Source organism: Ictalurus furcatus, chromosome 2 (genome assembly GCF_023375685.1).
Source record: "Ictalurus furcatus strain D&B chromosome 2, Billie_1.0, whole genome shotgun sequence".
Classification (NCBI taxonomy): domain Eukaryota; kingdom Metazoa; phylum Chordata; class Actinopteri; order Siluriformes; family Ictaluridae; genus Ictalurus; species Ictalurus furcatus.
The window spans coordinates 23,592,939-23,608,587 of NC_071256.1; the positions used below are offsets into that span (position 1 = coordinate 23,592,939).

The 15,649-nt window shown below is 39.3% G+C and overlaps 1 protein-coding gene across 1 annotated transcript; it reads right to left on the minus strand.

The window, feature by feature from the left end:
* Positions 1–1,965: 1,965 nt before the first annotated feature.
* Positions 1,966–4,196, minus strand: socs3a (suppressor of cytokine signaling 3a). Its single transcript, XM_053654001.1, has 2 exons — positions 4,039–4,196; positions 1,966–3,471 (listed from the first exon to the last, which is right to left on the minus strand). Exon 2 carries the CDS (start codon positions 3,420–3,422, stop codon positions 2,817–2,819), a length of 606 nt encoding a protein of 201 aa, XP_053509976.1. The 5' UTR covers positions 3,423–3,471; positions 4,039–4,196; the 3' UTR covers positions 1,966–2,816.
* Between the last annotated feature and the right edge of the window lie 11,453 nt (positions 4,197–15,649).

The window sequence follows — 15,649 nt, forward strand, 5'->3', positions numbered from 1 at the left end:
GTGTACAGATGTGAAGGTACAGTAAGTCTATATTTCTGGAAGGTATGACAAGTTGAAATAAGCTATTGTTGACTGACTGGTTGCTGAGTCTTGTGTGGTTCTTCTGAGAAGCTATGCTGTAACGGGAATACCTGTTCACAGCAAGGTAGTCACATTCCTGTCTGTTGTGCCACACGGGAGAGACGAGAACAAGATCAAAAGCAAGTCTAACAATTCTAGTTGACAGGAAGTAGTTGGCAGTAACAATTTTACACTTCTTACATTTTGCAAATCGGTTCTGGTTTTTGGGTGAGCCGTTTTTTTTTTTTCTTCTGGTTTTTGTTTTTTACACCTGCTTCCTAGTATCAAAAGGACTCATAGTTCACATGTGTTTTGAAACAGGTTGATTTTCTTCTCTTTTTTTGGTTTCCTGTAATACCCCTGAGCAACAGGAAGAGAACAGTGTGTGCAACGTAAATGCAGAGGAAGTGATACAAGGTCTGCTCACTCCTGCTGCAATGAAACAGCCCATACATAAATTTCCATGGGGTTATTGAAATTAATGTGCAAAAAAGTGAGTAATCATCTCATGAAAATGACTTTTCAGTAATTTAGCAAGAAAAAACTGTGGAGTTTGGTGGAATTTTATTTGTAATAGGCTTATACAACTAGAATTATTAGCAACTTCTAAAAATGTGTGCTTACACTGATGAATCTCAGTACATTGACGTCACTTTTTGGGGAACATCCTATATAGAAAGGGGATTATCGATACCTTTCAGACTGTATACATCTTCTAAAACACAGATGTAAGGGCTCTTAGCCACTTACAGTCCCAGGCCATGAGTGAGTGGGGGAAATGGCAGCTATATTCTATTCATATTGTGTAGACCACAAAGCAGCTTTGACTGTTTATCAGAGTAAGCCTTAACTGGTTTCCCAGCAGACATGCCAGACCTCCTCATACAAACCACTTCAACACAGAGACGAGGAGCACCCGCCTAAGGCTAACAAGCACACAGCGGCAGCAGCACTAATCCTTTCTAGAACACGCCCCTTCCCAGCTCTCTTCATCTGAAATCATTATGTGTGTACTGTATACACTATACAAACAGGCAATGGGTGTGTGCCATGTCAGCCTGTGAGACATTTTTAGGGCTCTGATTGTGGGGTGTGGCCATAGACAAGCCTTTTTTTAATCATTGACAACAGGTTGAACAGTGGGAAAGTAGAAGTGCAGGTTATATTTAAGTGTCTAATTAAATACAAAGGTATAGCAACAAGTATTATAAAAGCGAAAAAAATAACTAACAATATCCTTTAAATGTTACTGATAATAGCAAGAATGCCAAATGCTGTCATAGTTAATTATACTGCTTTATCACACATCCCATGGACCAGCAGTCACACAGGTGCAAACTAAGTAAGTCATGAAGTATAAACCCATTCTGTTTATTTCCTACTTTTCATTGATGTATTTTTCAATGTTATTTTTAAAATCATATTATTGTATGATACAGCGATGATAATCTTATGTGGACAAAGACAGTCTTACTCATTCTAGTTAAAGTCTTACTGGAAATGCTGGGGGGGGGCAAATTCCCACTTTTAGCAGTGAATATCTCTGAATCAACACTCTGATTCATCCTGACAGGATGGGTTGCTTTGAGATCAGAAGTCTAAATAATTACACAAATATGTTCCTGTGTCAATGTGTGCGAGAGACAATGTTACTTGGATATCTTAAAAATTGAATTCCATATAATAATAATAATAATAATCACATTTTATTTGCCTAATCTAACTTTCAGTCATTGTTAGCAGTGTTAGCACCACTAGTATCATTTGTGAAGCTGAAGGAGTCACCACAAAAAAACAGAAAGAATCAATTTGTAGAAAAATAGTGCTCTTTAATATAACTTACTGAAATTGCTTAGAAATATAAATATGTGCAAAGTATTTTCAGTCTGCTTACTTTTGTTGCTGTTTCAATGTATTTTTTTTTCAAGCATTAATATGGAGTCACATTAACAAACATGGCATTAAAACAACAGCAGATTTTTTTTTTTTAAATCTTCACACGTAAACAATGTAAACAAGTACAAGAATAATACGAGTGTGGACATTGGCCCATTTAAAACAGTTAAGTTTCTCCATCTAAATACATTCATAAGCAAGCACTTTCTACTACTGCCTTCTCACGTTCTACAAAATACACTCTCTACAAAGATTACTCAATGAAGTAAGTAAAAAAAAAATTTAATAAATAAAAACCTCAACATTACAGTGCTTTTTTCCTCTTTCATTTAATTGCCTATTTCTCCATACAGGTTTTGATCTAAACCAGTAGAAACATTTCTTTTTTGTGGTTCTTTTGTGATTTCTCAAACTTATCTCCTGGCTTGCAGTTGCTGAAAGTATTAAACAGTGGACCACTGTCTTGATGTTAATTTATTGTGCAAATAAGAGTGTCCGAGAGAGTTCAGGGGGTCCGTCTCTCCCAACATGACAAATAGCAGCACTCTTGGTTTGTGTTGACTAATCCAAAACTCAAACCAACTAGTTACACACCAAATCTCTGCTCCCAGAAGTTAGATGAGTTTGCAGAGTTTCACCTTTCGGAGTTCAGTCTCCTGTTGACCTAGTCTATCTACGCCTAGCTTGTTTACGTTCATCACTTCAGTCATTCTCGATCTTCTTGACCTTCTCCCATGTGCTTGATGGCAGTGAGCCCACACCACACTGGTCATTCCATTCCCTCATTTCCATTCTCTTAGCTGCTCTACTCAAATCCTTGATAATCAGTGCGACTACATCACGTCACTTGTACTTGTCATTTAAATTGGAGCATCATACTCCTGCAGAAAGTCCTTTAGAGGCTGAGGCAGCTCATCCCTCTTGGCCAAAATATCCATGTGGCCATTGACTGTCTTTCTGCACAGGTGCTGCAATGAGGACATGTTGCAGGAGTAGGGTCTGCATAGTTCCAGAGGAACCTTCTCTCCTCCTGTGAAGATGTAGCATGCACTTCGCGAGTTGTCCTTGGGCTGTTTCGGTGAGTTCATATAGTGGTGTACAAGCTTGAGCACACAGTCAAACCGCGGTGCTGTCCTCTCACCCTCTGGATCTGTCTGCAGGAAAAAAGAGCGGTTGTCACACTGCACACGGACATTCTTGGTGCCCGATGATGTCTTGACGCTCAGCGTGAAGAAGTGCCGCCGGTCTGCGCTGTCACGGATCAGGAAAGTGCCACTCGGCTCTTGTGCCAACATAGCACCTGCCTCCTTTCCGCTAATCGAGGCCCAGTAGAAGCCACTCTGCTGGAGTCGACACCATGCCTGCTGCACCAGCTGGTACTGCAGCTTGGAGCTGAATGTCCTGTAGCAGTGAGGAGTGATGGCGCAGCTGCTCATTGCTGTGTCAAACTTGCTGTGTGTGACCATGGTGCTATACACACATATAATCTGGAATAAACGTCAGATGGAGAGGTACCTACGGAGAAGGAGGGGAGATGTGTTACAACCATACAGTAAGACAAAGTAAGAGGACAGACAGCATATTATGGATATTTTGGTAAGGTATCTCAAGCAGGGTGTGAAACAGGGAATAACAGACTACTCAAGACAACAGTGAAGCTGTTACGCTTAGATGGAGAGGTCTGATGGATCAGAGACACTACTACTATTACATAGATAAATGAGGATCAAGGTAACACAATAATCATCATCATCATTATCATCATCATCATCATCATCATCATAATGGGGTCAATGTTTAAGAAGGGAATCAGTTAGGAATATAACCCAAGGTTATTTTTAATAGGTGTTTCCAGTACAATAAACTGTAAACATGACCGTTCATACACATACATGCCTGTATGTGACTTAAACAGTTAATTATTTGAAATATTTAGCATTATTACGTGTCAAAAATACATAGGGGAACTTCTAGACAATTCGACAGTTTGTTAAGACTTCACCGCTACTTCAGTTCATTCAAACATATGCTCTGTTAAATATATTTCGGAAATAAATGAATTCAATTCCGGCTAAATCTTACCTGTAATGGTCCTTAGTATTGAATTATATCCGAAGAGTGATTGAAATCTGTAGTACTCTACAGGCTGCCCGGACCGCTGAGTAAAATCCTTCGTGACTCTGACGTTTCTCTGTGAACAGAAACGAATCTCTTATAACCTCCTGTTGTAGTGAGCTGAAGCGCCGGTGGATCTCTATATACACTAGTGTGAAGCCCCGCCCCCTGTGCACACGCCCCGCACATGTGTACACGCCCCGCCCCGCGAGTTCCTGTAAATTCAGACTGTCAGTAAGTTCTTTTAATGCGCAATTCCTGGTATTTGCGGGCGCTCGTCCTCCTTCCTCCATGTCCCTCCCTCTCTCTCTCTCTCTCTCTCGTTCCTCCTATGAGAAGGCAGCTCTTTTACAGGAAGTTTATATGTGTGCGATTATTTTTTCTGAACCAAAAAAATAAACACGCGGTGCGTTGGTAACATGGAAACGAGATGGTTGGGTAATCACAAACCCAATTTAGTTGCTAATACAAATTAGAAATATAAACAAAGTTGTATACATAAGAAAATGTAGCCCTACATCTAATTATTTTAATGACTCAACAAAAACAGAATTCCGAGAAGTTAACAATGAAACGTGGGCTTGTCCTGCAACAAGACAATAATCCAAAATGGAAGTAAGTAAGTAAATAAATAAATAAATAAACAAATAAACATAAATGAATAAGGGGTTTAGCACAGCGCCTCAGTTGAAGAATCTGACACAGTTAAAGTTGTTCACAGGATATGAAAGACACTGGATAGAGTTATAAAGGCAAAAGAAACAGGCATATATTTTATTAGATGTTTATTAGATATGATATTAACACATACAGGACTGCTGAAAATCCAACTTGGTCAAAACCAGCTACAGCTGCCACAACACAGGCAGAGCTGGCCAAATTGGTAAAATGTTTTTGGTTTTTTTTGGGGTTTTTTTTGCCAACTGTTAAGTTATTTTCCAGCTTCTTTTTTAAGTGGATAAATTGGCTGCTCCCCTTTCAGGGTTGCCACGGTGGATCACCCATCCGCATATTGATTCTGGCACAAGTTTTACGCCGGATGCCCTTCCTGACACAACCCTCCCAATTTTCCAGGCTTGGGCGTGGCACTGAGAGGCCACCGGCTCATGCAACACTTCAGTGGCTGAGGTCGGATCCCTGACCAGGAATCAAACCCAGGCTGTGGTGATGAGAGCACCACATGCTAGCCACTAGTCCAGCAGGCAACTTGTATTACTGTTGTGGTATTGTTAAACTTTATAAAATCGCATTAGTAATGGTAATTCATAGACTTTTTGCCACCACTTTACTACCAACTGGCCAAGATGGTCTACCAACTAAATAGCCGCCAGTCAGACTAAAGCAGGAAGAGAGAGGCAAACTTTTGAACTGATATCTGTTTGACCATCATCTATCTAAACCAGTTCATATTCAAAAAATGTGATTTATTTCTATTATCAACTATCAGTGATGTGCATTGTTTTTTTGTTTGTTTGTTTTTTTAAACTTTGTGTGCCACAGTCACCTGCAAATGTCAAATGAGAATCACAAATTGACATCTGTATGAATGATAAAAGTTGCTATTAAGTTGCCCTGGTTGGTTTTATTAAAAATAAATTTTTATTGTTGCATTTTGTTACAAATGCCATGGCAGATGCTAAAAGGTCAAGTTAAATGTTTGCATATGAAAGGTTTAGCTTGTTTTTTTCTAAAGAATGAGAACCACAAAGAACAAATATCCATTAAATTCTACATACCGTATAGCATCGTTAATAATGAGTTAATAATATGTTACAGCAGAGAATCAACCAACTGACAGAAAGGGGTAGTTCTTCCCTGAAGCAGCACAGCTGGTTCCTGTGACAAACACTGCTTACGTGAACTGCTTTGTATAATCCTGATAGCATGCCTTCCTTATTCCCATGTCGAATGTCACACGTTTGTTCCATGCAAATGATTAACTTACAGTACATAAATGTTAATCAGCAAGTCTCGGAAATACTACACCTCCCTGTTTGCCTTACTTACGTGCTTGGTAAGCAGGTTACTCACTGCATTCAGTAACTTGGCCTCATGGTTGTGGTAAATATTTGTGTGTATATCTATTTTAGAATGGGCATCTCAGAGTCTAAATTACGCAGGGTCACCAAACACGTGCACCTTCACACCTTCACACCATGTTTAGATTTTGACACGGTCCTTGCCAAAAGCACAAGCTGCCAGAATTACAACAGCTGTCGAAGTAGAAAGTGTGTGGTGCTTCGTCAGTGGTGTCTGTGCTCTATGGGTCACTGTGCTGTGCTTACGTCTCAGACATGGAAAGTCCTGTTTGACTCTCTAAAAAAAGAGTCAAACTTTCCCGTGGTGGGTAGATGGAATATTGGCTTTTCAGTGTTAACTACCTGATTCTCTTTAGTCCAGTTTCTGCTAAAACACTCAGCCTGTTTCGGTTCCCCTTTCTTATTTACATTATGTTTTCAGGAGCAACTACTCTAAAAATAGCCAATATGTATCTCTATAAGTATCATTACATGTTTCCAAGGTGTTACTAAGACAGTAATGAGAGGCATTCAAAAAATGAATGACACTTCTTAGCATGCTTGTTCATACTTATCATGTAACTGTGTCTTGTGCTTCTCAGCCCTCTAAACACAGCTGGTCTTCTGACGTTAGACCTCTCTCATAGCAAATAGTCTGGGCGAAAGAGCACTCTCAGATAATGTCTACTGCCCGAGAGTTGAAAACAATGTACAGTGTCAGCTGATTAGAGGACAAGCACTCCATTAATTTCATATGTTGAATGTTTGTTATTATTATTATTCATCCATCCATTTTCTGTACCACTTATCTTATGCAGGGTTGCAAAGGAGCCTGGAGCCTATCCCAGGGAACTCGGTGCACAAGGCGGGGGATACACTGGACGGGGCGCCAACCCATTGCAGAGAAAAATCACTCACACATTCACACACTGCAGACAATTTAGAGATACCAGTCAACCTACAACGCATGTCTTTGGACTGGGGGAGGTAACCGGAGTCCCCAGAGGAAACCCCCAAAGCACAGGGAGAACTTGCAAACTCCACACACACAGGGCGGAGGTGGAAATCAAACCCCTAATCCTGGAGGTGCAAGACAAACGTGCTAACCACTATTATTATTATTATTATTTTTATTATTGTTATTATTATTATTATATGTCTCCGCTAAAACAATTGTACAGAACAGACTTCTAGCTATACGGACTTGAAAGCTATAAATGTTTTAGCAGTAGTTAGTGTGTTGGCATCAGTGTTGTTAATTCTTATTCATATGACGTATCTGTACTCCCCTGTGTTCATGATTAACCAGTTATCACTTATCCTTTTGTCTGTGTCTCAGGTGTCAGCAGCTGGCTGGTGATTACTAAGTCAGATACTGAAAACTCGGTTAAGAAGGTCTAGTAAGTGTTGCCATTTACAAGAAAAAGAGACCACCCTGCCACACACACACACACACACACACACACACAACCAGACAATTAACACACCCACACACACACACACACACACACACACACACAGACACATATTACCATGGCTTTTGTGACTAATATCAAATCATGGCCAAGACACAGCACAGCATGTATCAGTGATCTTGATTACACAAAGATGAGCACTGTAACAGTCACTGACATGATTCAGATTTCTGGTACTTCATCTTATATTACCAATGTATTTTATGAAATGGGCTTAGACGTACACCGATCAGCTATAACATCTAAAGCCATCTGCCTATTATTGTGTAGGTCCTACTTGTGCTGTCAAAACAGCTCTGACATGTCGAGACATGGCCTCCACATGACCTCTGAAGGTGTGTTGTGGTATCTGGCGCCAAGTCATTAGCAGCAGATCTTGTAAATTGTGAGGTGGGGCTTCCATTGATCTGATTTGTTTGTCCAGCACATCCCACAAATGCTCGACCAGATTGAGATCTGGGGAATTTGGAGGCCAAGTCAACACCTTGAACTCTTTGTCACGTTCCTCAAACCATTCCTGAACAATTTATGCAGTGTGCCAGGGTGCATTATCCCGCTGAAAGAGGTCACTGCCATTAGGGAATACCGTTGCCATGAATGGGTGTACTTGGTCTGTAACAATGTTTAGGTAGGTGGTACGTGTCAAAGTAACATACTTGTGTGGGATTGGACCAGAGGCTAGCCTTCACTCCCCACGTGCATCAATGAGCCTTGAGTGTCCATGACACTGTCGCCGGTTCACCAGTTGTTCTTCCTTAGACCATTTTTGGTAGGTACTAACCACTGCATACTCTGAACACCCCACAAGACCTGCCATTTTCGAGATGCTTTGACCCAGTCTGACCCAGTCACAATTTGACCCTTGTCAAAGTTGCTCAGATCCTTATACGTGCCCATTTTTACTGCTTCCAACACATTAACTTCGAGAACTGACTGTTCACTTGCTGCTTAATATAACCCACCCCTTGACAGGTACCACTGTAGCAAGATAATCAATGTTATTCACTTCACCTGTCTTTGGTTTTAATGTTATGGTTGATTGATGTATATGTTTTTTGGCCAGAAATAATACAACCCCCTAAAAAAAAAAATACTCCCCAATTGTATACCTACAATTTGGATATGCTTGCTGCTGCACTGTTATTACTGTGTGGGGATTGGGCCACCACTTGAACGGTAGCTAATACACAGCAGTACATTTTGTGTTTATCAAACACTGTATGTGCACTGCCCTATAACTGAACGCCCTGCTAAGTATTATTCCTTAAATACAATACTGTTCTTTTTTGCCCATGATGGAGCCACCTGTTGCTGCTGGTCTAAATAATAGTTGTTCTAAGGAGTTGCTTAGGTTAATTAGGCAGAAGTCACTTGTTATTTGAGGGAAATTGGAAGGTAGAAACACCTAGACCAAGGGGAAACAACATTAGGTCCAATATTAGGTCTACATCTGCTATTAAGCCCTGAAACATGACACCTCTAACGCATCTGGCGCTGATCTGATACTCTGAATGATTGCTTATGTTTTATTATCCTTTATTATCTCTTCCATATTAGACTACATTAACTGCAAGTTCCATATCACACAGCGAGGTTTTGGAAGTGATTTATTACCTTCCTCTTGTTTGTGTACTCAGTCTATCAGCATCTTCCTGTTCTGTAATATCATTCTCTAACTTTACAGGAATAGGTTTAGCACACAGAACCGTAAGGACAGTCATCATGAGGCTTGCTAATTTTCCTTGTTCCTGTAAAGGGAGTTGTGCTGACATGTCAAAGTTAGAAGCCACACACACACTATCAAATTTTTTTTTGCTGTTCAGTAATGTTTTACCTTCTTTCTTTTCTTTTCTTTTCTTTCCTGTTACCTCAGTTGCAGGACCTACATCTACTGCTATAAATTGAAGTGTTGCTGATTCAGATGTTTTGAGACTGAATGGTTCTTTTGTAGCACCCTAGCTAACTGAGATGTCAATTGAAGGACAGATGGAGACATGAAAAACCTGTTGTGCTTAGAATGAATTATAAATTGTGGGAGAAATAACATGAACTGCTCAACAGGCTATACTTAGCTTATCACAGCATGATCTTCTGTGAATGGAAAATAGTGTATTCAGTTTCTCATCTGAACCAGTCCACTGACAAACAATATATAATAATGGATGCTGAGGTTTCTAACAGCAGGTCTGTGAGAAAGACATTTTTTCCTTTCATTTAACTAATAATCCAGTCATGTGGCAAAAGCACAATGCAAAAAAATCATGCAGATACAGGTCAAGAGCCTCGGGTAATGATTACATTAGACATCAAAATGAAGAAAAAGTGTGATCTCTGTGATTTTGATCATGCCTCAGATTCTTGTTCTTGGCTGACAGGAGTGGAATTTAATGTTGTAGCTCATTCATGTGTTGTGCATGCTGAGATGCTTTGCTGCTCACCACGGTTATAAAGAGTGATCATCTGAGTTACTATAGACTTCCTGTCTGGTCATTCTCATCTGATCTTGCTCATCAACAAGATGTTTCAGCCTATTTTTTCCCCCCACACCATTCTGTATAAATTCTAGAGACTGTTGTGTGTGAAAATCCCAGGAGATCAGCAATTTCGGGAAATACTCAAACCAGCCCATCTAGCACAAACAACCGTGCCACAGTCAAAGTCACAGAGATCACAGTTTTTTCCCCATTCTGATGTTTGATGTGAACATTAACTGAAGCTCTTGACCTCTATCATGTAGGGTAGTTCAGCGGTTAAGACGTTGGACTTCTGATTGGAAGGTTGTGATTTCATATCCCAGCACTGCCAAGCTGCCACTGTTGGGCCCTTGGGCAAAGCCCTTAGCCCTCAATTGCTCACTTCTATAAATGAGATCATTGTAAGTCGCTCGGGATAAGGGCGTCTGCCAAATGTTGTAATGTAATGTATCTACATGATTTTATGCATTGTGCTTTTGTCACATGATTGGCTGATTAGATAACTGCAAAGGGATGCAAATGTTCCTAATAAAGTGGACAGTGAGTGTACAGAACACGTAATAAAAATATTCCTTCCTGTTTTTCTGCTTCTCTGTCACTACCTTTCAAGGCAAAGCAAATTTCAGGAGAAATTTTTTTTAAGTATCATGCGCAGAAAGGAAAGTTTTCCTTTCCATGTTATCAGGTATTATCTCTGTCACTAACCTTTGGAAACCAATTATGCAAATTATGTAACTGATGGCTTCCCATTGGACCAGAGACTAGATACAGGAGTAGTGACTTTAGATCAGAAAAGGGAAGAGTTTTCTCAGATTTTCATATATATATATATATATATATATATATATATATATATATATATATATATATATATATATATATATATGTATATATACACACACACACACACACACACATTTTATTTGCCTCTTCTGGTTTGATTAATGAAATGATGACAAAAGCATATATTTAAAAGATTACTGGACAAAGAAGACTATGTTTATTTCATGGATTCCATGGTGCTAGACAAATGTGGTAACATAAAACACAGCTACACAAAACAAAACATAACCACTGCAAACTTATTTATAACCATAAACTAATTGTTCATTGTTAAGTTTTAAAAAGTATGTTGTCACTACTCTGTCATGTTAGTAGCTTAACCAGACATTTGTAAGCAAGGAATGGCATGTAGTTGGACCTTCAGAAATTTTAGTCTAATATTCCTTCTTTAGGGCGCACAGGGGCTTAGCGGTTCACCTCACACTGGCAGTGTTGGGGATTCAATTCCCGCCGCTGCCCTGTGTGTGCGGAGTTTGCATGTGCTGTGGGGGTTTCCTCCAGGTACTCCGGTTTCCTCCCTTAGTCCAAAGACATTGGTATGAGCAAAGTGTCCGTAGTGTATGAATGGGTCTGTGAATGGGTATGTGATTGTGCCCTGTAATGGATTTGCACACCATCCAGGGTGTACCCCGCCTTGTGCCCCATGCTCCCTGGGATAAGCTCCAGGTTCCCGCTGACCCTGAAGGATAAGTGGTATAGAAAATGGATGGATGGATGGATTCCTGCTTTAATCAAAGAGAAAATTCTACCTTTCCTCTACTTTATGCATGCTGCCTGTTTATTATTTTGTGTAAGGGGTGCTTGATCGCACAAACCGTGTGATTTTTATTTGTGTTCCTTTATTTCTTGCTAATGCATTATATTCTAATCATGTCTGTGTTTCATTCATTCATTCATCTCCAGTAACCACATTATCCTGGCCAGGGTCACATTTTATACCTGAGTATGATCAGACATTTATTTCCTAGTCATCTATCTGCCACTAATCATGTTTTTAAGCAAATTGATTTGTTCTTTTGCATCCTTTTGTCCTTACTTCCTATATTCTGTAACGCAGCATTACTGATACTAATCATGACTATGCCTGTATGACCTTTCAACCTCTGCACAGGCCATCATAGGGTTTCTGTCAGTATGAATAAAGTTAATGTTTTGGAATAGCCAAGTCAAAATCCTGACCTTAATCCAATAGAAATGTTTTTGAAAGATCAGAATGCAGTTTATTGAGGAAATCCACCAACATCCCAGAGTTTAAGATGCTCTGTACTGAGGAATGGGCTGAAATTCCTCCAAGCTGATGTGCAGGACTGATCATCAGTTACTGGAAACGTTTAGTTGCAGTTATTGCTGCACAAGGGATACACACCAGATACTGAAAGCAAAGGTTCACATATTTTTGCCACTCACAGATATGTAATATTGGATCATTTTCCTCAGTAAATAAATGACTAAGTATAATATTTTTATCTCATTTGTTTAATAAGGTTCTCTTTGTCTACATTGAGGACTTTTGTGAAAATCTGATGATGTTGTAGGTCATATTTATGCAGATATATATAAAATTCTACAAAACTTTCAAGCACCACTGTGCAGTAGATGTACCAAAGCTCTGCTTATGGTCATTTAAGATATTCTTCTCTATCTTTCTTCAAAAATTTTGAGATCCAGCACTATTTTAGTAATGTACTGGAACACGTTATATATTTAGTGCCAAATTTGTTTTTCATATTTAAACATGCTCCTACTTCCTTGTTGAGGTGATGTCATCATACCAAATGGATTGCCTTGGAAAGACAACCAGGAAACGATGAGTTCCCAGCACTGCTGCTCTCTTCTGCTTCTTATAACAGTAACTTTATTTTTACAAGGCAGCAAGTAAACCTTAAGTCATTACCTGAAATGGATCCAGTGTGACTCTCTAAACAGCAAGTGTAAATAAATTAAGAGCTATATATTGCCAGCCCTTAAACATTTACAAGACAGTGATAGAATCTTAGCAACATGGGGCTCACTATTTTCCATGCTTTAGCTAAGATACTGAATTAAATTTTTTTCATGATTCATGGGCAGATAAAAGAAAATACAACAGGTTTTACCTGAACTGCAGTGATAAAACCTCATGGTTTACATCAGTTTTTTTCCCAGTGAAATGTTCACAAGATTTATGCAAATTTCCAAAACAGCACAAAAAGTAATTGTGAAATGTTGCTTTCCATCATCTACTGTTAAACAAATATTCTGGAGAACTTAAAATGTTGGAGCACGCATTGGCCATTTATTTCCAAAAAAAAAAAAACCATCACTGTTTCCATCGTGCTTTATCAGCTTTTATTAATACTATAACTTGGAAATCATCTCTTCCAAGAATAAAGTTTCAATATTTAGGGGTTTTTTTTTTGTGTGTTTTTTTTTTTTTTTTTAATTTATGGCTTGGTGCTTTTCTTATTCATAAATTTAACATTTGCATAAAAACAGGTGAATGGAAACCATGCTAATGATTGAGGAACTTGGCTATCACCTCATACATGCATTGTGCTCAGTTTAGTTAAGGTCATTCTCATGAAGAAGGAAGTGGTACATTCTGTCAGTTCGGCCTTATGATATCTGTTCATGTGTCTGGTGTTTTTTATAGAGGTGTTAAAACCGAAATGAGACAAACTACACTGGAAGCACATGATGCTCACATCACTGTTACAGAGCACACAGAATTGCCTGAGATAGAAGGCGATGCTCTTACTGTGAATTATTAACTATAAAAAGTAGCCCGGTCAGTTTATTACTAGAACCTGATTGCTATAATTACAATAAGGAAGTGAATGTAACTGAATTAACATATGCAATAACTATTCTGGGAGAACTATCAAATCAGAAACTTCTTCCTTCTAGCACCACACTTTTGAAGTTTTGGAGTTTTGATGAAGGTTCTCAGAACTCAGAACATTTCCCCAGTTCTACATTTTGCATTAATTCCACAAGCCACAAATGATTAACTGAAAGTGTAGTCTGCCCTTTAAAAGTCATACTTATTTAATTTGATCATTATTTTCCTTGTTTATTAGTGTCTAGCTAAACTGAAAGTTTACAAACAAACAAAGTTACATAAAACAGTGGAAAAAAACAAATGACATCTGTGCTACATTATAACTGGTATTGTTTTTCAATATGAATAATCACATGCAATAACCTAATGAAATAAAAAAATAATAAGCACCTAACAAATGCTTCCATACTGCCACACCTAAAAATACATTGTCAACAGATAATGGCTGTTGACTGTAATCAATATAACAGAGGTTTTTCCTTTACTTTAAATGAGTCACCTATTTACAATCTTTCTACCCAATCTCTATCGCTCTCCCACAAGCACATTCATATTATTTGTATCAAAAAATCCAGACACCGCTATCCAAAACTCCAGCTGCAATGTATGCACTATACTCTGTTTCTAATGCCTGAGTGCCTCATGGGTATGTATTTCATCCTGCCGAGTTTCTACAGTTCGTGTGTTCTCAGGCTTTGCTTACACTGCCATGTTTAGGCTTGTCTTTTTTTGGTCACACCATCTGTAGGAGCACAGTGGAGCAGTGTTCTACACACACAGGACGTTTTTCACTGTCGTCAAATAATTTTACCTAAAAAAAGGTTGTTGTTTTCCCCCCCAACCAGTTACGGTGCAGCACTTCCTCACAGCACGCCCTTCTTTTCAGTGACCTAGTGAACATTGAGGCATGTTACCCTTTTGCCTGTTCCCTTTCTTCCTTCAAGTAACCATTTACCCACTGGATTTGGATAATTCTGGAAGGCCTCCAACTCGCTGTGTGTTAACTCAAAACAGACTAAAACAGCCAGTAAGGTTGGCCCTTTATAAGAACATTCTCTACTGTGTTATCAGCACTGTTCAGTAGTACTCTGGATTCCAGGCTTACTACATGAGAGTGTGTTGGTTTGCAGCAAGCAAAATGTTATTCCCTTGGGGTATTTCTGGAAAACCAACTATAATTTTCTCCTCATATAGCTAACCAGACTCAGTCATGCAGGTTCTGCTTTACAGCATGATGAGGATTTCTACCCCTGCAAGCCACACTTGTGCTTGTTCAGCAGGACAGTGGACATTGCTCCTGCGCTCTATTAAACTCCTGTACCGATCCAGAATAAAGCTGCTCAGCTTGTTTTCAAGTTCTTTTACATCACCCCATTGCTATGTCCTATTTACAGGCTTCCTATAGCTTAAGTGATACTTGCCTACAAATCCAAAAGTGGACCCCACTTACCTGAAGACACCCCGCTCTGCACCAATTTCACTTTGAGCTTCCAGCAAGGCTCGACCCACCATCCCTCAATAGTGAACTCTCCTGGCTGTCTGAACAGCTACGTCACTGGCAGTTAAATAAAGACTGACAACCTACAGCTTCACTAAGCACTTTAATGAACATTAATTAAAAACATTTAACTTGTATTGTTTTTCCTGCTGTACAAACTCCTCTCTAACAGAGTTTTTAGCTTGATGGTATTCTTAGATCCTGACCTATTTGTACTTGTGTGGGAATTTTTGTTTGTTATTGATGGAGACTACAAAGCACTTCTCTACTTTGATCTGGATAAAACCCATCAATCCATCCATCCATCTTTCCATTTTCTGTACTGCTTATCCTACACAGGATCAAGCCTGGAGCCTGGAGCCTATCCCAAGGAACTCGGGGCACAAGGCGGGGGACACCCTAGATGTGGTGCCAACCCTTCGCAGGGCACAAACACACACATTCAAACA

What these genes read in the sequence shown, in the direction of transcription:
- socs3a (XM_053654001.1), bottom strand. Translation starts at nt 3,422, where the DNA reads ATGGTCACACACAGCAAGTTTGACACAGCAATGAGCAGCTGCGCCATC.